General features: G+C 35.1%; 2 protein-coding genes across 2 annotated transcripts in view; one reads left to right on the top strand and one right to left on the bottom strand.

Annotated features, from left to right (window-relative positions):
* The window catches only part of LOC140141952 (uncharacterized), a 121,512-nt gene extending 100,449 nt beyond the window's left edge, over positions 1-21,063 (top strand). The window contains exon 4 of the mRNA XM_072163846.1: positions 15,101-21,063. Coding sequence (XP_072019947.1) covers positions 15,101-15,213 — 113 coding nt within the window. The 3' untranslated portion in view covers positions 15,214-21,063. The remainder of the gene's footprint in view (positions 1-15,100) is intronic.
* On the bottom strand, positions 1,139-2,404 carry LOC140142973 (uncharacterized; the record flags this gene model as incomplete). Its single annotated transcript, XM_072165000.1, has 1 exon — positions 1,139-2,404. A coding segment is annotated over one exon (1,266 nt), but the record flags the coding sequence as incomplete, so codon positions are not given.
* Positions 21,064-21,274: the final 211 nt, after the last annotated feature.

The raw sequence follows: 21,274 nt of genomic DNA on the forward strand, positions 1-21,274 counted from the left end.
CATATCGCCACTGCGTTGGATCCGAACCATCTCTAGTGACACTCACTCTGTTGGCTACAAATACTGGGTACCGTGCACAGTCGTTCACTATATACTTCAATACAGTTTGGCTGTCAGTCCAAAACAAAGTACTGCTTACTGGTACCTCGAGTTCTCTCTTAAGCATATTGTCTACCTTCACAGCCACGGTAGCTGCGGTTAGCTCCATCCTAGGTATGGATATCTACTTGATTGGCGCAACTCGTGCCTTGCTCATCACCAAATTACACACCACTACTTCATCATGATTGGTTAGTCTCAAATAACTTGCTACACCATAGCCAGACTCACTGGCGTCACTAAAATGATGAAGTTGAACTGATGATGGCTCTTCAAACCCCACAGGCTTCCAACACCGCGGGACACAGAACTCTTCTAACCCTGGTAGACTTGACTGCCACTTAATCCACTGGCTTCTAATCTCCTCTGGGATTTTGTCATCCCATCCTATTTTCTTCTTACATAGTTCTTGCAGCATTTGTTTGGCAGGCAAGATGGCAGGACTCACAAATCCCAAGGGGTCATACACGGAGGAAGTAACAGCGAGCATTCCTCTTCTTGTGGCTGGTCTGTCTTTGATGTCTAGTTTGTATCCAAACATGTCAGGTTCCATGAGCCACAGCATTCCTAAGGCCTTCTGACTTGGGAGAGATTCATCAAAATCCAACACTTTGGTTTCTGCTGATCTTTCACTGGGTGGAATTGACTCCAGCACAGTCTTGCTGTTGCTGACCCATTTGGTCAGACGAAATTCACCACGTCCACAAATATCAATCAGGGCCTGTGCAAGACTTGTGGCCTTCTCTTCTGTTGATGTTGACCTGAGACAGTCGTCTACATAAAAATTGTTCAGAAGAGTATCAATAACTTCCACATCAAACTGGTCTTTGTTGTCATGGGCGGTCTTTCTGAGTGCATAATTGGCACATGCCGGTGAGGATGAGGCACCAAAAATATGCACATTCATTCTATAATCTTCTAATTGTCTTGATATGTCGCCACCTGGCCACCACAGGAACCTCAATAGATCCCGATCTTCCTTCCTAACTCCAACCTGGTAAAACATACTCTCTATGTCTGAAGCCAAGGCTACCTTTTCTTATCCGAACCGCAACAATACACCCACCAGGCTACTTGTGAGGTCAGGTCCCGGTATCAGTTCTTGGTTGAGACCTGTACCTCCATATGTAGCCGCACAATCGTAAACTATTCGCAATTTGGCTTTCTGTGGATGGTACACCGGGTGGTGTGGAATATACCAGACCTTTCCATCTTCTCTTGCTATTTCATCCTTTGGTATCTTCTCGGCATATCCAGCCTTCACTACCTTTTCCATAGCATTCGTATATGCTTCATGAAGTGATGTGTCCTTAAATCTCCTCCTCAAGTTGTCAGCTCTTTGCTGAACTAATTGTCTATTGTTTGGTAATTTGACGTCTTCATTCTTGAAGGGTAGCTTCATTTCATAGTGTCCATTATTAAATTGTACACTGTCATCTGCCATACAAAGGAATATTTCATCTTCCTTTGATCTCCCCATGCGATCATCAGATAAGATTTCATTGAAATCATGATTGTACATTTTTCTTATCTGCTCTTCTACAGTTTCTGTAGCCTGGATTCTATTTACAGACATTCTGGGGGCTTGCAACTTCCCTTTCACTCCATACACTGACCATCCTAACAAGGACTTCACCGCATAGGGTCCGTCACCCTGACTATTGATGACTTCAAAAGGTTCCATTGCCTTATGGATATTGTTACCAATCAGAATGTCTATGTGTCTCTCTTCTAATTCTGGCAGATTAACATCTTCCAGGTATGGCCAATCTTCAAGATCTTCCTCTGTAATGATGTCTTCTGCATTAGCAGGGATCTCGTCTTGGGTAAACATTTCTGGAATATTAATAACATTCTCTTCATCAAGATCTAAAACCTCTAAATTCTTGAGCAGGTGAGTCTCTGTGTTTTCCTCTCCTGTGATTGTTTGGATCTGCACATGGGTTCTTTTTCCTTTGAGGCACAAAAGGTTCCTCAGCCTTTCAGTGCAGAACACTGCATTGCTTCCTTTGTCCAGGTATGCATAAGTGCGTGTTGAGGCGTTGTTTTCTGGTGATCTTACCACCACCGGTATGATGGAGGGATTTGATGAGCTGAAATTCTCACTTGTGAGTCCACAATTCACATGATTACTGGGTTCTTGTGATTTCTTGTCTTCCTGTGATTTACCTTGTTGACTTACAGTTTGTTGTTCACTCCTTTCTCTATCAAAGTGCAACACAGTTGGGTGGGTTTTACTGCATTTCTTGCACACCTCCTTCTTATCACAAGATGCTTTGCCATGCCCAGTTCTTAAACATCCAAATCAAAGTTTCTTTTCAAAGCAAAATGAGGACTTCTCCTTTGGACTGAGTTTTTCCAATTTCCTACACTCCACGGTGGCATGCTTCTTATTATCACCACAGTATGCGCAGTGTTGGGCTGCACCTGTTGTAAATGCTCTTCTCCTTTGTATTTTGTTGTCAATCTGCTTACCTTTGGCTTTGTTTTCATCTCTTATGTTACCAAAGGCAGGGTTGGAAGCTATCTGTGACAGCCTGTCAATAAACTCCACCAGGTCACGGAAAATTACCGTCTTCTGTTTCTGTTCAATGTCAAAAACCTTAGTCCTCCACAAACCTTTCAATCTAATTGTCAGTTTTCCTACCAGGGTCTGCAAGGTGTGTGTGTGATCAAGTTCACCAAGTCCCGTCACAGCTCCCATCATATTTAAGCACTCTGTCAAGAATAAGGAAAACTCATTCAGACTTTTACCTTCGTCTTTAACGTCCGGCCATTCTCTAGCCTTCTTCAAAGCTGCCTGTGAAATTTTATGTCCATTGCCAAATCTTTTTTGCAACAGTTCTTTGGCTTTCTTGTAACCTTCTTCAGGATTTACATAGTGCAGACAACTATTCACCAGTGTCTTTGCTTCACCACTTGTATACAAGCATAGGTACATCAATCTATCTCTTGCTTCCTCCGTCTTTTCCTCAACACCGTATTCAAATGATTTTATGAATGTCGTGTATTTCAGAGGGTCCCCATCAAAGGTTGCAATTTTTTGATGTGGTAGTGATGCCCTTACTTGTTGCTTAATCAACAATTGCGTGAGCTGGGTTAAATCATATTGTTGCTGCTGCTGTTGATTAACAGGTTGAGGTAGCTCTGATTGTGATAGGCCTACATGTACTTGTGATATTTCAGCTGGGTCTCTTTGTTTTTTCATTTGTGTTTCACCGTTTTCACTGGTACCACCACACACTGGCTTGCTGTCTAATATAGATGCTATTAAAGGCTCTCCTACATTGTGTGTCTTGTGTCCACTCAGGCCTGAAGCTCCACCTAGATGTAGATGAAAACTTTGCTCCGGCTGGACCGGCCCCTGTTTCATGTGATTTGAAGACACCGCTATTTTTGGTGATTCTACTGTTTCACATTTCATACCTCTTTCTCTGGTTGACATGAAATTTTGCTGCTTATCTATTTGGTCTACATGTACATTGGTCGAGGCTGACAGCTCCACCGGAGACTGCTTATCATTTGCAGCGTCACTATACACACTATACATATCTGTTTCTCTTGGACTTGGTTGCAGCTTCATTTTTGACTGCAATTTACAAGAAAGGTCTATTGGTGGTGTGTTGTTTGAGGGATTTTTGTTACCTGCAGCTTGATGTAACATTTCTGACTCAAATACGCCATGTTCACTGTTGCTTTGAGACAACCAACTTCTTACCGCTGACAACCTCTGTGCCGGTGATGGCTGTCCAGTGTCTATTCCTAATCTTGCGGATGCCCCCGACTGCGATGATTCTACATGTATTTCTTCCAGTGCTGCTAACTTTGCATCTTCTACCTTCATTTCAGTTCTCATTTCAAACAAGTCCTTTTTGTGTTTGATTTGCATCTCCCTTCTCATTAAATCTAATTCCTCCTCTTCTATGCGTACCCTTTCTTGCAATGCCTCTGCACGACATATCATCTCCGCCTTTCGTGTCACTGCCCTGCTCTTCTCTAATTCATAATATGACTTGACACTCTCATGTCTACTCCCTGATCTACATGATCTACTACTTCTTTTACTTCTGCTGGTAGAACTCATATTCATATGCCCTCGTATTGTTCGCTTGATGCTATTTACGTGACGTTCATTTACAGAGTTTTTAACTCGATGTAGTTTCTAATACCACATTGGTGAAGGTTTCTAAGCTTTTCTATTTCATGACGAACTTCAAGAGTTCAAACCTTCCTAAATCATACAACTCACTCAGCAACGACCAGGAAATCTTGAGACTACACGCTTCTTGTTCCATAAACACATTTAGTGTCACCATAACTTGCTCTATATGAAGCTATTTGAAGTGTTTTTGAAGGTTAAAAACTCGTATGACTTCCCGGCATCTTGGCTGAAATCTAGGCAATCACCGAAGGAACGATGCATCGATCAGCAATCGAACACTAATCAAGGCGCAATGCCATCGATGCACCAAGCAAGGCTCATTGCACTAGGGCGACCAAACTACCAAACAAAAGGGGGGGATCTGACACTAACAGGGATATTTTCAGTGGACAAGGGCAGTCCACTTAAACGGATGTTTGCAGAGTCACTGAATCTTCGAGAATAAAGGGATACGTCCTATATTGTTATGAATTCGGCAGAGTGGCGAATGATGAGTAAATTGAGTTATTGTATGCTTATGATTATGTTTCAGGTGATATTTTATTTTCACCAAAAAGTAATGGTAAATCTTACTAAATTTTGATTTTGACCAAAAGACGAATCGTATTCTTAGCTGTACAAATCAGGTTGATGTATAGCACTGTATAGCTGGAAACCTCGAATTTTCTATATTTAAATGTCCTATACTATTATATTTGATACCAATGGATAGCTTTAGGTATCTTCTATCCAGTGATACCAATATAAATACAAACATTCCCCACACGATATCGCTATGAATTTATGATGTGAGTGCAATCCAAAAATTATAAGCAAAATATAGGCTAATATTGTTATTTCTGCTTTAAATCCTCGAGTTTTTACTAAATATTACAAAGATATTACAAGTCTACGCCTTAGAATAACCAGTAATTTCTACACAAAAGCACCAAATCAAGAATGCGTGCTATGGTTTACACGACCTCGTATACTATTACAGTAAGCCAAAGAATTATGGTACCAGTTATGTTCACCCCTGTATATCCTAAACAAAGACACACTAGCCATTAGCCAATAGCTGCATCTTGCAGCTCGAATTTATATAAGACCTCATTCATTGAAATTATTCAAGAAAATAATAAAGACACGAGAGGCTCGAGAGCCAAAATCCCATGAAAGATGCCAATTTAAAAGTTGCAGTTTGCTTCTTTGCATGCCCTTTTGATTAATACACAAAGCGTTCGTGAAACACGAAAACTAGCGCAGTTTTTCCATTGATTGGCGTTAAAACTAGCGTCGTGCTTCATTGATTAGGACACAAAAGTGCAACTTTTGATTTCGATTCTTCATTAGGTTTTTGATCACTGTTTCTTTAATTCTCTACCAATTTCAATAATGTCTTAAAACTGCTTGTTTTAATTTTGTTTGACATATTTGTCTTTATTTTAGATATAAAGGGGTGAACAAAACTGGTACCTTAATTCTTTGGCGTACTGTATTTGATGTATAGCATTGTATAGCTGGAAACCTCGAATTTTCTATATTTAATATCCTATACTATTATATTTGATACCAATGGATATCTATAGGTATCTTCTATCTAGTGATATCAACATAAATACAAAAATTCCAAACATGATATCGCTATGGCTTTATAATGTGAGTGCGCCCTCGTGAAATCCAAAAATTACAAGCAAAATATAGGATGATATTGTAATTTCTGCTTTAAATCCTCGAGTTCTTACTAAATATTACAAGGATATTAAATTTAAAGTCTACGCCTTAGAATAACCAGTAAATTATACACAAAAGCACCAAATCAAGAATGCGTGCTATGGTATACAACTAGAGTAAGTCAAAGAATTAGTACCAGTTATGTTCACCCCTGTATATCCTAAACAAAGACACATTAGCCATTAGCCAATAGCTGCATCTTGCAGCTCGAATTTAAGAACTTAATTCTTTGGCGTACTGTATTTGCGCAGCGGTAGAGACATTTTGGATTTAGCATAGAGCCGAATAACGGTAAATACCCGTTTGGAAAGATGATATCGATAGTTTCAGAACATACAATTATTGCAAATAATTCGTGCACATTCACTTCTATAATATACATTTCAAATGAGTGCTCAAGGACCAATGGAATGGTACCAAGATTTTCAAACGCCGTTTTGCAATTTTGCGTATTCGGCACTCTGCAAATTATCTACAACTGCTTCAAGTATGTATTATACTGTATACTGCTGCTTTCTGCCAGTAGCTAACATGTCACTTGTTCTGTATAACATATCCGACTCACTAGTGCTGTATGAAAAGGAGAATAAAGCGTGTGAAAAAGAAACAGTACCATCGAGTATTGCTGAATAATAATGAAAACTTATATGATGTGCTTTGATTTAAACTAAGAATATATAAAAAAAAAATGTTGGGTTGAGTGACCAATCTGCATAATCATGGTATGATGTTTCCCAGCGTAGCTATGGAAAGGCCCGGGTCTGGCTTCATCCTGTTTACTCTCTAGTTTGAATTGACCCAAATGACTTCGGGCAATCGTAGATACATCCTTAGCGCTCATTTTAATGATATAAATCCGGTTATAATTCTGAGTTATAATTCTCGGGCGAGATCACTTTTCCTGTTTCACCTTTAACACTCGTCCTGTCTTTTATCACTCATACTAAAACTGTTTACATCATACGACTTTTTAATCGTAGATCAAATCTTGAAAATCGCAATAGTTTTGTAAGTTTTTTGAGTATATCTGAGATTTTCCAATTTTACGAGGGCGCCTTCACACTATGGCGTCATAGCATCACTACGTGGGGAATGTTTGTACTTATGGATAGAAAATTAAAAGATGGCTCACAGGTGTTGGCCCTGATCATTTGTTCGTATATCCGCCATTTTGGATTTTTGCCATTTTGTGCATTTTGAAACCAAAGACCAATTATTTTTTCTTCATTTTTTAAAGTCCCCAATTAATCTGTATGCAATTACCTATCATGTGAGACATGTTAATGGCTTGGCTTCGATTTGGTTTTCTTCTTCTGACAATTTTCACTTTACGGCCGCCATCTTGGATTTTGAGCTGAATTTTCATACATTTTCAAGTTTTTCCGGATTTTTAAGCCGAAGGCGTATTTTTTCTTCAAATTTTGAAGTCGCTAAGTAATCCTTGTACAATTATCGTTCATATAGTACATGCAAATTGGTTGGCTTCGACTTAGTTATCTTTTTTTGAACTTTTTTGAACAAGTGATCGAGCGGTCTATGTACATCAACCCCTGTGGGCTATACATCGGCATTGGTTTATAAAGGGTTACAAAAATAACTAAAACTACTAAACATTTCCTTGCATAAATTTTTGTTGTGGTCAAAGATTTTCCAAAAATGATGCTTACAGAAAAGGTTACACTTTTCAACATCTTTTCAACTTTTCATGTAATGTACTAAACATCTCAAAAAAAGTATCTAACCCCCTTAATTAATGGCCATTATTCAAAAGTGGGCTATTGTATTACAAATCCGTAAGATACGTTGTAAGCAGAATTTATTTCTGCGCATTTTGACACCTCATTTGATACGATAGCCCAGAAAACAATAAAACACTGGTCAATTGAATGTAGTGAGGTCCAGATTTGAAAGTTGCACTTACATACAAATCTTTACAATACAAAAACACTCAGATATCATTACACAGATTTCCTTCCATTACACTGAATACAAAATCAATACAATTTACTGCAACTTTCAAATCTTGGGTTACATTGATTTAAATGTACGCTGTGACGTCAATATTTAGTCATTGCTACAAATGAGGTGTCAAAATGTGCAGAAATACATTCTGCTTCCAACGCATTTTACAAATTTGTAATACAATCACCCATTTTTTAATAATGGTCATTATTTAAGGGCGGTTAGTTACTTTTTTGAGATGTTTACAATGTTCACGATATCAATGATATCGATGATGCTACCAATGTTTAAAAAAGAAGCACAATATGTTCAGAAATGCCACCAAATTCAACGTGAGATCGTCAAAGACGATGTCCGCATCAATACCGTACCAAATTGGCTTCAAAGTACTAGCGTATTTAACAATTTTACCAACATTTTCACATTTCATTCAGTAATTATGTTTTCTGCAAACCACATTATCAAACCAATGAAAAATGTAGGACGGAAATGAACGTGATTTTAAATCTGCGACTGACTTTATTATTCACTTCACTATTACCTTACTCGACATTATTGATGATCAAACATCATATTGAATTCTCACTGCTACGTGTATTGTGTTGCATTTTTTTGCTTATTGTAAGAAGACGTGTAAAATGTTAAAAGCAAAACCCCCTCGGGGCAGTGGCTTCAATCAAATGACAATATACTTGATTGCTAAAAAATTGTAGCTCTGTAATCAGTTTGAAGGACAGTGCGGATATAATAGTAAAATATGGTATAAGAATATATGCAGTTTAAATTAAATAAGTACAAATACTCGTATTTCATAGTACCGCGACACGGTACTTTGTTACTGATTGCTTAGTTATACACATCACGAGTTTTCTTCTGAGGACGGGGACATCAATGCACTGGGGCATTTTTGGTTTAACATGATCAGATTTTAAGTGAAACAAAGCGTGGATGACCGTGGATGATAAGGTCAAGAATTCTGGGTTAAATTAACTAAGTCAAACGGCTGCATTGTTTATTATAAACCGTAACAATCTCTTAAAATGTTATAAATGAAACATATTCTAACATATTCTGCCACCTTTTAAAGCAACAATTTCATGTATGTCCAAAGTCTTCCTTACAATTAAGGTTTAGCGTCGAGCGACCAAAAAGAAAATTTTCAAATTTAGAGTTTGACTGAAAATTTTTAAAGCAAATTTTACTATTACTTAGCTACAAATACTGTTAGTTTGTGTGGTATGAAAATACGTTTCTTTATACATTCAAAAAGTTTTACCTCCGTCACCACATCTCTGTTATCTTACGTGTCATGAAATTGAAATTACCCATGAATATACTCTTAAATTAGGTTACAAAGTTATTTGATGAAAATTGTTGGTTGTTTAGATATGTTGGTTAAAGCAACGAATTTGCTACGTAGGAAATGGTTAAAACCTGAAGCGAACAGTTTAGTAAGCATTATAGCTTTGGACAATATTTAAGATACGATTGTCCAACAGCTTACTCAGGATAAATGTTTGGTTCCTATTTTAGCTCCCTGACATGCATTGGGACATCAACACAAAATAAAACACGTTTTATATGAGAAGAAAACATCGAAGAGTTTAACAGACACACAATTGTCAGTGAAACTTGTCAGATTGTGACTAGGCAACGTTGAAGGGTAACTCGTAATTACGTCCTTATTGTAAGCAATGAAAGTTTGTTAACCTTGCAAAATACAACAAATGTGCATACGACTTATCACCCAAATAATACGACTTGAACCAACAAGTGCCCATCCGATCGAAGTCAACAACCTATAGAAAAGGATCAATGAAGGCTATTCTGAAGATACATCATCGGTTGTGTTGTGCAAAAGACAAGATACCCAGTGAAACTGTACTATCTGCAAGCGAAAGATATTGATTAAATTATTTTAACAACAATAAAGCAATTTAATCATTTTCAGAAAGAAATCTGTAATGATTTCCATGTGAGCAACACGTATAATCAAACATTCTTTTCAAACCGTTTTCGACGCACCACTATTCACTTTAACCATCACATCTTAACAATCAAAACTTTTAATCAAATAGCTTGAAATTTGAGTATAATCATGGGTAATTTCAAGTTCCTGGCTGGCACGTAAGATAACAGAGATGTGAATGTGATGGATGTAGAACTTTTTGAATGACCCTCGTAATATCTTAAATATACAGTTGTCAGATTTTCAATCTCAAAATAATTAAGGCCTTAAGCCTAATATAATTGAACACATTAGTACCGCCATCTTCAAGTAAAAAAAAGCCTTTAGATGAGTGTATCTCAATGATTTTAATGGAGATAATGGGGGGATATTCCGTAATTGCCAGAAAGATAAAGCTATAATCTGCTATCTAGCAGCAAACGATCATCGACCAACAATTAATAAATTGCTTCATGTGATTTTACGGTACTGTATTCGGTATGTGCTCTTGTATAGAGCATATTCACAATTGATTTGCAAGGCTGCTACATTATTGCTAGATATGTTGCAACCTTATAAGAGCACGAAGACTAGCCGTGATCTTGAAATTACCTCTGATGACCTTGAAATATATGACTTTGGAAAAAGTGTCTTTTCGTGAAAAATGTAGGCACTAAATTTAATAGCAATGGTCTGATACGAACATTTGACCTTTGATTGACCTCTGATGACCTTGAAATGACCTTCATCATATTTTGCATCATGTCGTTATGAATTCGGCAGAGTGACAAATGGAGAATTTTGAGCATATTGTGATATTGTATGGTTATGATTGCGTTTCAGGTTATCTTTTATTTCCACCAAAAATTCATGGTAAATCTTACTCCCTGACGTAGATACTAAAATTTTGATTTGGACGAATCGCGCCTGAGTGCGATTAATGAATTTGACCAAAAAACGATTTATATACTATAGCTGTACAAATCAGGTTGATTTATAGTATTGTATAGCTGGAAACCACGAATGTTCTATATTAAATGTCCTATACTATTATATGTGATACCATTGGATACCTATAGGTAATCTTTTATCTAATGAACATATGTAAGTACAAACATTTCCCACATGATATCGCTATGGCTTAATAAGGTGAGTGCGCCCTCGTGAAATCCCAAAAATTGTACGCAAAATATAGGCCAATATTGTTATTTCTGCTTTAAATATTACAGGGATGACTATTTATATGTCATATTTTAAGTGTACAGCCTTTGGACAACCAGTAATTTCTACATTAAAGCCCCAAATCAAAAATGCGTAATATATTTTACACGTAGTTGAATGCTATTTGACATCGTATACAATTCTTTGCGCAGCGGTAGAGACATTTTGGATTTAGAATAAAACCAAATAGCTGTAAATACCCGTTTAGAGGGATGATATCAATTGTTTCAGAACATACAAGTATTGTAAATATTGTTTGCACATTCACTTCTATAATATGCATTTCAAATGAGTGCTCAACAATGTTCTCAATTTTTAGAAGAACCAATGGTACCAAGATTTCCAAACGCCGTTTACCCAGAGCAGCAATTTTGCGTATTCGGCAATCTGCCGTGTTCATAACGAAATCAACATCACATATATGATGATCACAGCACCTAATATGCAGCATGTATTGAATTTTAAAGTGATTTTCAGTAATCAACCCTGTTTGATTTGACCCCAAATCTGTGAGGACCCCATAGGCCCATGCTATAGCCAAGGTCAATGTACAGATCTCATTACTTTACAGTGTAATATGTAGGAGAAGAAGCGTTTGGGGCAAGTGGGTTATGTCAAATGTAAAAGCTAGGGTAGTGGAGATTTTAAGTCATAATCGACCAAATAATGATGGAGCTAGAGCAAATTATATCAAATGTTGACAGAAAGAAAGAAGAACTAGATAGGTTGCGGCCTTATAAGACCACAAAGTTTGACCGTGATTTCTCATGACCTCTCGTGACCTTGAAATGACTTTTGACTTTTGGGTTTTGACTTTTAAAATCTACATTTTGGTCAAAAAGTGTGCTTGAATAGGTCGTTTTCAACCGATTTACCACATTCGCTTTGCTATAACCATTAAATTACGTTATCTATTGACGTAATGAAAAAAGTGTTTTAATGGGGGGGGGGGTAGCTTTGTTCGATATGAAAAAATATCTAATTATGTATTTTTTTATTTTGTTTTTGTTTTTGATGTAATGGGCATCCGTTTAATTTAGCGATTTCACTATTGGGGTTGTCCAGGCTTTCTAGCCTATTGTTATAAATAAATAAAAAAATATATAATTTGGATGAAGGGAACATTCGGGGTTTTGACAGATGCCGTTTTTCCACTAGCCGCCAGCTAGAAGCTCACACAGCTCTTATGATGCTATGCACTCAACCGTGTAGTGTAAACACAGATTGTGTAGAGACAAGGCATTGCTTGCTTGGAAGCTCTTGGATTATTGTGTGCTCAGGTGTATCGAGGTGGAAACTGTGTATAGATGCGTTTATAAGAGAATCGTTTTGTAGCTAAACCTTTCCATCGAAAGCAGAATCACATATAGTAGCCTGTTTTTTTAGGACATTCTGTAACGGAGAAGGTCAACGTAATACGCACCAGAGACTAGTAATAATCTTAATAATAGCTTCGATTTACTTCAAGAGTCAATCGAGCCGTTAGTAAAAAAAATTATCTCGTATTTTAAATTTTGAAGATGTTATATGACAGAATTTGTCACTGCAACCTCCATGCTTAGTTAAATTATCAAGGCGAACACGCTACAACTGTTTCACAATTCATTCTCGACACCACGGAGAGAAGGTTTTAATGGTGCTAAATTATAATATATATTGTTTTTTCTTACGTAAAATGGCTTTTAAGTGTGCAAGATGATTTATTACAAGTATCTCGTTAACAAAGGATAACCTACATCATTGGAGGTTGCTCCCAAAGCTAAAGCGACTTTTGTTTGTCAATGACGTGACATGATTGTACACCGTATCACAGAATAAACATATATTTGAATTGCCTACTCGAAATGCGATATTTTTGATGTCCAATTTACGTTAAGTATTGCTAGACGACTATGAAAAATTCAAGGCTTTCTCTTGTCAACGTAGACTTAACAAATGAAGTATATTGTGGACTTTGGAAGGCGATATGTTTAAAGAGATATATTTTATTAGGGTCTGCTACCAATTGACATTACATCAATATAATTGGGTTGATGCAACATTGTAATGCATCTCATACTAATTCGTTATACTAACAAAAAATGCACTGACCTATCACAATCATACGCGTTGGATGGTATGATGTGTGGTCGTGGAGCTGAAATTATGAAGTACTACATGTAGTTCAGATACAATCTATATTTATTACGTTTGAAATAGTAAAATAAATCAAATCAAATGGACATATAATTCATAAATGATTTATTTACTGAACGGACACAGTCTAATCATAGCTTCTTTTTTTTTTTTATGTTAGAGGATGGATGATAAAACGATACAGAATGTTTAATAACAAAGATTAACACAATGGTATAATTAAATTAACGAAACAGACTTTGACATAGAAATACTACAAGTATTTACTCATAATTTAAAAAAGGTAACCTTTGTAATTAATATTTTTACCAAAACACATGCTTTACCATTATGATCTTTGAGCGTTTACGTCGATGTTCTTTGACAAACCCCTTTTACGGGTTAGGGGTATACAATAAAACCTCTATTTACTTGTAGAGGAGGAAATTCATATTTGCTCCTGCAGTAATATTCTAAGCGATATTCGAAGTGATATTTAATTAAATTATAGTGCCAACAATCTTTTATTTTGCCAAAAGAAAATTTTGGGCTATGTTTTTCCTTGTTGTGTGCAGTTAGTTAAGAATTAAGAGCAATTAAAACTACAGACATAACTAAACATCTAACACTTCAATAATGGCAATAATTCCTAAACGGTTAGTCATGTCAAGTTTGGGATATGCAGTCGGAGCCAAATTTATTTCTGCGCAGTTCTATTACCTTGTCTTTAGTATCCACAAAAGAAAAAGTTTTCGGTCCTAACTTGATGATTCTTCTTATTTCGTGACGTTCGAGGAGGTCGAAACATGTAATAATCAATAACATAATTTCATTATTTACATCAGTGGTCATATTTGGGATATGTTTACGTAATCTCATATTAAAACACTTCAATTATTTTTGTGACCAAGAAGGTTGCAAGAAGTGGAAGACCAAGGGTTACATCTGCTGTTAACACCTTCCAATCCGGTTATTTTGAATCTAACTTTACCTCTGAAAGTACAAATTGCGATTGTAGGCTATTTAGGACCTTGTTAGTCAGAAAAATATTGAAATTGCATGTTCAATTTGACATTACGTGAATAATGATCACTAATGTGAATAATGACAATTGTTATTGATCATCACATGTTTTGATCCATCCAAATGCATAAAACAAAAGGATTTTTCAATGAATGAGAACTAAACAGTCTTCCTTCAAAATATACTGAATACAAAGCAATAGGATTTTGCTGCAACTTTCAAATCTTTGGTTACTTAGATTAAACTGTACGATGCGACATCAATATTGAGATCATTGCAACAAATGAGGTGCCATAATGTGCAGAAGTAAGTTTGGCTTCGACTGCATATCCCAGATTTGGCATGCTATCAACCGCTTAGGAATAATGTCAGTTATTTAAGGGGGTAATTACTTTTACTCGGTTTATAATAAGGTAATGGAGTTAGTGATTCAAAAGTGTATGCATTGATATGACAAGTATCGAATGTTCATAATAAGTTTCGTGGAATGTGGAGAATTTAGTTGCTGATACATGGTATTACCTGTATACGGATAGATATGATAACCCTGGGCAGTAAGTGCCTCCTTTATGCATATTTGACTTATGAAACCTCTTGCGTGAACAGTGAGCCCCAGTTTCAAAACCTTGGCTATAATTCTCTAACTCCGAATCCAAAGTGAATATAGTTTTTTAATCCACAGATATTGGGTATACTGGTAGCATAGAAGGTTTTGTTTCCTGTCGTCATGTGCATATAGAGGGTCATCTTGTCTAGCGACGATAAGCTGTTTATCCTTTCAGTTATATAACTAAAAGAATCAGAAACAGTATTTAATTCAATTGAATTGGATTTCTTCGTATTTTTTCTATTTGCAGAAGAAACACAGACGGAAGACTATCAAGAAGAGGATACAAACAGTTTAACGAGAACACAACAGGACAAAATACTCACCAGATTGTTGCTTCTCTCAAGAAAGGACACGTCCTAGATCAAACATGTTTACATTCAAAACAGATTGCATAGATATGTTTTCTTATAATTTGCTACAAAAATACTTTCACTTATTATCTTATTTCTTCATTTTTGACATTGTAAGGGAACTACAGATGACAGGTGAACTGAAAAAACGCTGATAAAAACGAGCAACACCTCTGTTATTGATGATTATTGATGTTACAAATAATTTTGGAAGCATTTATAAGCCAATATTCTGGGATAAATATAGTGATATATTTAGTAATATCATCATATTTCCTTTATCCTAGAGTATCATGGGAAATATAGGAGAAGTTGGAAATGCTCTTACAATCGTTCAAAAGGTCAGTAAAATATGTATGTATGATCGGTTAGTCAGATCGGATTAGTATTCTTGTTGGGATGTGTGAAGGTTAGTTTGATATGAGAATAATAGGGAATGCACTTCAGTGGGAGCCGTACAATAGGATTATAACAAACCTACCCATGGATTTAAAACGTTACTTTTGAAGTCCATTCAAAATTTGAGTCACCTTTATATTTAGTGATACATTAAATATATGGCTTTATACATTTTTCAAAAACTGTTGCGGAATGTGAGGTAAACCTGTGGTGAGAGTGTATTAGAATTATTCATTTTAACCTGATATATTTTATTTATTCACACTGAACGAAAATCTGATGTAAATCTGCTATAGAGATTATACAAATTTTATTTTTACGTTAAAAATACTTTCTGAACATGTCGAATTTACTTATTTTAATATGAAAAAATATTAAATGTCAATATTGTAAATAGCTATTTCATGAAAAAAGTGTAATAAGTTGTAAATTTTGAAACCTAGAGAACATTATATAGAGACTGTCATGTACTAGTTTTATGAATATTTATTTTGAGTTCTACATGATATCAGTACTCGCATAGAAAGGTAGTATTTATAACTTAAATGCACACACCTATCGCTCAATTCAGCCCTTTATAGTAACCCAGGTGTTAATAAGTATTCACATTTAAATGCTAGAAGTAAGCAGTTAATCCTATGAAAGCCTGATTTAAGTTTAACTATTGTAAAATTAACCCTCCCTACCCAGGCGTCAACTTTACGGATGCGAAAGCTAATGTGCTATTTTGCCCACTGCAATATACCTAAGCATCAGTAAGAGAATGTTCTGGTGTGTTTGTAAATGTTGCACCTCACTGACCTCAGTCTTGATTTTGAAGCTGATTTTAGTGCAGTAGGCATACAATAGAGACAGTGTGAACTATTGGGTGTATTTTGTGAAGACTCTCATGGAGTTTTTACTTGACTTTGTTTAGAAAAAGTCCCGCATTTCGTTATAATTATGAAAATAGTTCTTTTAATGAATAATTGATGTTTCTAATCTCAAATACTACGCCTTTTCAAACTGTAATATAAGGGAGTAGTATAAGAGAGATACGTACGCTTTATCTTCATATTGTGTTCCTAAATCGTATATATTTCACTCATTGATTATTATTTGATATGATTATGATTATGATAATATCATCTGATATGATATGATATGATATGATATGATATGATATGATATGATATGATATGATATGATATGATATGATATTAAGATATGATATGATTATGATATGATTATGGTGCGGTACTATATGATGTGTAATTGATATATTTTGATTGCCATTTCAAAACGCTACATGTAGCTATGGGCTTTTTTACGATGATAGTATTAATGTGCTTATTATTAGCGTTTGTTATTGGAGTAAACAATATTGATAAAATAGTAAAATAGTATTGATAAAATAGTAAATAGTTATTAACACGTGATTGTGCTTATACAGCATTAAGATTGAAATTGAAAATTAATAATAATAATAATAATAATAATAATAATAATAATAATAATAATAATAATAATAATAATAATAATAATAATAATAATAATAATAATAATAATAATAATAATAATAATAAAAACAATAACACTTTGAAAATTAAATGCATATATTAATGAACAGGCATGGTGGGATTGTGTAGCTCTGAAGTGTTACTGTGTATTCCAACGTATGACAGTTACAAATGGACCAAATAGAATCCACAGCATCCTATTGCCCATAGTCCCCCTAACTATTGATAAATCCAATAAGGCCAGCTGTTGTATATTATACTGCGCACAAAAATCCTTACATTAAAAACAAAACAAATGTTTAAAGTGAATTTTGGGCATTTTGGTATCTTATTTGGCACGACTTTATCACCACAAGTAATACGCAATGGAGTTAAGAAAGTGATACTTTCTTTTTCAGCCTTTTGTAACGTGCTTATTTCAGTGTGACAGAGTAGCGTGACGCCCTGTGTTCATAATCTGCTTGCTCAAAGTAAAAGGTCAATGTATATTTATTAATTTTTGAAAAGCCAGCTTATTTCATTCAAGTATGGTAGCATTGTGCCAACTCAGGTATCAAAATACGCAGAACAAAAGTGTGTCTATATTTTTTGCGCAGTACTCTATATGCATAACACTAGGTGAAGCCAAATGACATTTCATTACCAATTTTACTTCCGATGATTAATATACTGGCCAAGCCAATTGTAGGCAGATAAAAACTTTTTGATGTCCCGAATAATCAGTTTTCTCATTGTCTTGCCATTCATGGACATTGTATGGAGAACACGTGAATCTTGGCTGTTCCTAGTCTTATTGGCCCATGACCTTGAATCTAAATAAAAGCATAGGTGTAATCTTTGAAATTCTCCTTAGCGTGTAACATTCATTGAAGTGTGCGTTTAAAGATATTATTTTGAGCGATAAGCAAGAGATGAAAATGAGACTTATGGTGATATGTGATAATTAGGAGTGCTGCTTAATAAAATTGCAGCGTAAAGGGACGTAACTTTGGTATGAATTAGGTAACTGTAGCAGCTTTTGCAGGGCACTTTTTACAGGTTAAACTGTATCTTTATATCTATACTGACAGCAAAATAATTAAGGTACTACTTCTGTTCAACACTGTATAATCTAACCAAAGACAAACATATCAACATTAAAACCAGCAGTGGATTATAACTGTACCTTTTGGCTTTGATTTAAGACCTCATTTGTTGAAATCGATTCAGAATTAAAGAAACGACGATCGAAAATCCAAGCAAGCAACAATATCAAAAGTTGCACTTTAATGTTCTAATCAATGGAAAGCATGGCGCTATTTATCTTGTTCGAGATCACTTACAAATCAATAGGGCATCCAATGGAGCAATCTCTAACTTTTGAATGTGCATCTTCCATGTATTATCTCTTGACCGATTTCAACAAAAGTCTTAAATCCGAGCTAAACGATGCAGCTATTTGCAGTTGGCTTTATGACACATCTGCCTTTATTTTGGATGCAGCTGTGAAAATAATTGGTACCTTAATTCTTTTCCAAGAAATGCAAATTGTAATGGAACAAAATTGAACTGGTAAAACATGCAAAGATATTAAAAGTAATACCCCTGCATGCCATCGTTACAACCTTCTTCGGTACGCTTAGTTTTTTATTTTGGTGTTAGAGATGTGACAAAATTTAATTTAATGTATGCAATCACTAAGCAAATTGTATGGTCCGTTTGTTACTTTCATATATTGTCAAGTAAGACAAGTTTCAAAATAAATATTGATTATGTACTCAAGTCATATAATTAAAATAACATGCATGAACACGTTACCATTCTGTAAAATAGCGTCAACTAATTTTGCCATTTTACGCTTATGCGATACATGTAAACAGAAAATTATTATATAAATTATTTTGCCATAAACTCATCAGACTCTGATTAAATGGGAATGGAGCTAGTGGCGACTTTTTAATTTGGCTGTGTTTTATAACTTACATCAACTCGTACGTTACATGCAAATTGATATATGAAATTAAGATATTATATTAATTATTAAAACCTTTAATGCCGGTTGTTTATAAACAAAATATCGTGTGTCCTAAACCAGTGCACCATTTTACCCTTCTCTCATCTCAAGACTAAAGACATACCCAAGAACAAACATGCTTACATTCAAAGGTGAATGCACATACTGTTTTCTTATGATTTGTCAAATAAAATACATTGACTATGAATTATTAAATTGATAGGAGACAAACAAAAAAGGAGGAAAGTCATGTATCTCCCCAAATCACTGTAGTGTTTATAACAATGTCGAACAGTCTTTTTATTATTACAGCAATGTATGGTAATGTAAACCTACTAGTGGTTTGAAAGCATTAAATCTCTTTATCTACATCTGAACAAGTTTAGTAACAGTAAATGGTGTATGAAGCAATGTTTTTACTCAGCAAAAACGAAAATAACCAAGTTATTTTTGTATGTGAGCATTGTAAAATCCATTGGTGATGACAAAAGGTAAATGTATGAATATTTAAAAGGTATGATATTCAAACAAGTTTACACATTTTAGTATGGGTAACTAAGGTAACAATTAATGAACCAAATTGGTACTAATTACTAGTATATAAAATGATATCTTAAATCTAAATCCATTGATATACCCTACAATATCTAGGGGTTCATTCATATATTTTCATGACTAAACGATTGTTTATAGATGTAGATCGATTGAATACGAAATTATTCAAATACTTTCTTCCTCGTGGTAGTGACGTCATAGCCTGTCACACGTGTTACACTCTACAAAACAACCACGCACGGCCACTTAAGCACTTTGTTTAGCACTATTATAGACCATTCCTACAATTGGCAATTTCCTGCTTTTGATGTATTCAATACATCGACATCACATATAGAAAGTGAGGACAAGAAGAGTATTACGTGATTATAAAATAATGAAAGTGACACAGAGAAGGGCGTGATATCGATGTGCACCCCGTCAACGGCAGGGAAGTGGTAATTTTAGGAATGGTATAATATGTCTAGTTATTTGTTCTCAAGAGGACCGCTACACGTTAGGTGTTATCTCTGAATATAATGTAATCGTAATAAGCTCTGATTCAAGAGCACAATTATTATAGTCTGTATTAGCTCCGCTTCACACATGACACATGGTATATCATAGAAAATAATTATTGTCAATTCATTCCAATTGGAATCTTAATCCAAGTAAGAATATTTATTGTAATCCTGTTCAGATGAATATCGCATACCATTTTATGTCGCTATAAATAAATAAAATGTGGGGCCTTTACTGCACTACCATGAAAACAGGAAGTAATGGACATTTTTTTTCTTCAAAATGCTTTTTATGAGTTAAAATAGGTCCAAATACAAGTATCTTCCTGCTAAATAAAAATATGGCTGAGTTATGTCCCTGAAAAGTTAAAATATCTCATGACGAATACTTGCTTCTTGAATTCTATGCACACAAAGAATAGATGATTTTATTCAAAATAGTCACCATTGTTCAAAGTCAATTGTTACTATCTTACTAATTACAATTAATACCAATACCTAAACATCTAAACATCAAATTAACTGAGTATTTATTTGAATATCGAATTAATTGCTCTAAATTATGTTTTCTCCCATATCTCAATAACATAAAATTGTCCATTACTTCATTTTGCTGTGGTGGGGCAGTATAGCCTACAAATTTAAAAGCAAAAGCAATGTACGAGTGTGTGTAACTGAAAAATCTTATTGCAATTGGAACATTACTTGGGGAAAAGGTGTTTGAATTTGATGCTTGAGCTGATGATAATAATGCATTTTGTATATAGTCCATTTAGATTTTTCATAGTAAATGTCAATCGAGGTGGATGATGTTTAATTTAGAAAAAAAACATGTGCATGTCTGGATCCTACCCATATGTATGTGGAGACTTTATTTCCGTTTAGATTATAATAAAACAGGAATTATGTAAACCGTTTCAAAATTGTACGTGCGTGCTTTTCTCGTTTCATGCCTGATAATTCTTGAAAATTTGACATATATTCCTATATTTTGCGCGCATTATTTTGACTCACACCAATCCTGCTGAGGCTGATTTCCACACAACGTACCAAACCCTAGACCTACAAAATACCACAAACACCACAACACAAGAGGGCTGCAAGCCCAAGCTTCACCCACAAAGA

The sequence above is a fragment of the Amphiura filiformis genome, chromosome 20 (genome assembly GCF_039555335.1).
Source record: "Amphiura filiformis chromosome 20, Afil_fr2py, whole genome shotgun sequence".
Lineage (NCBI taxonomy): Eukaryota > Metazoa > Echinodermata > Ophiuroidea > Amphilepidida > Amphiuridae > Amphiura > Amphiura filiformis.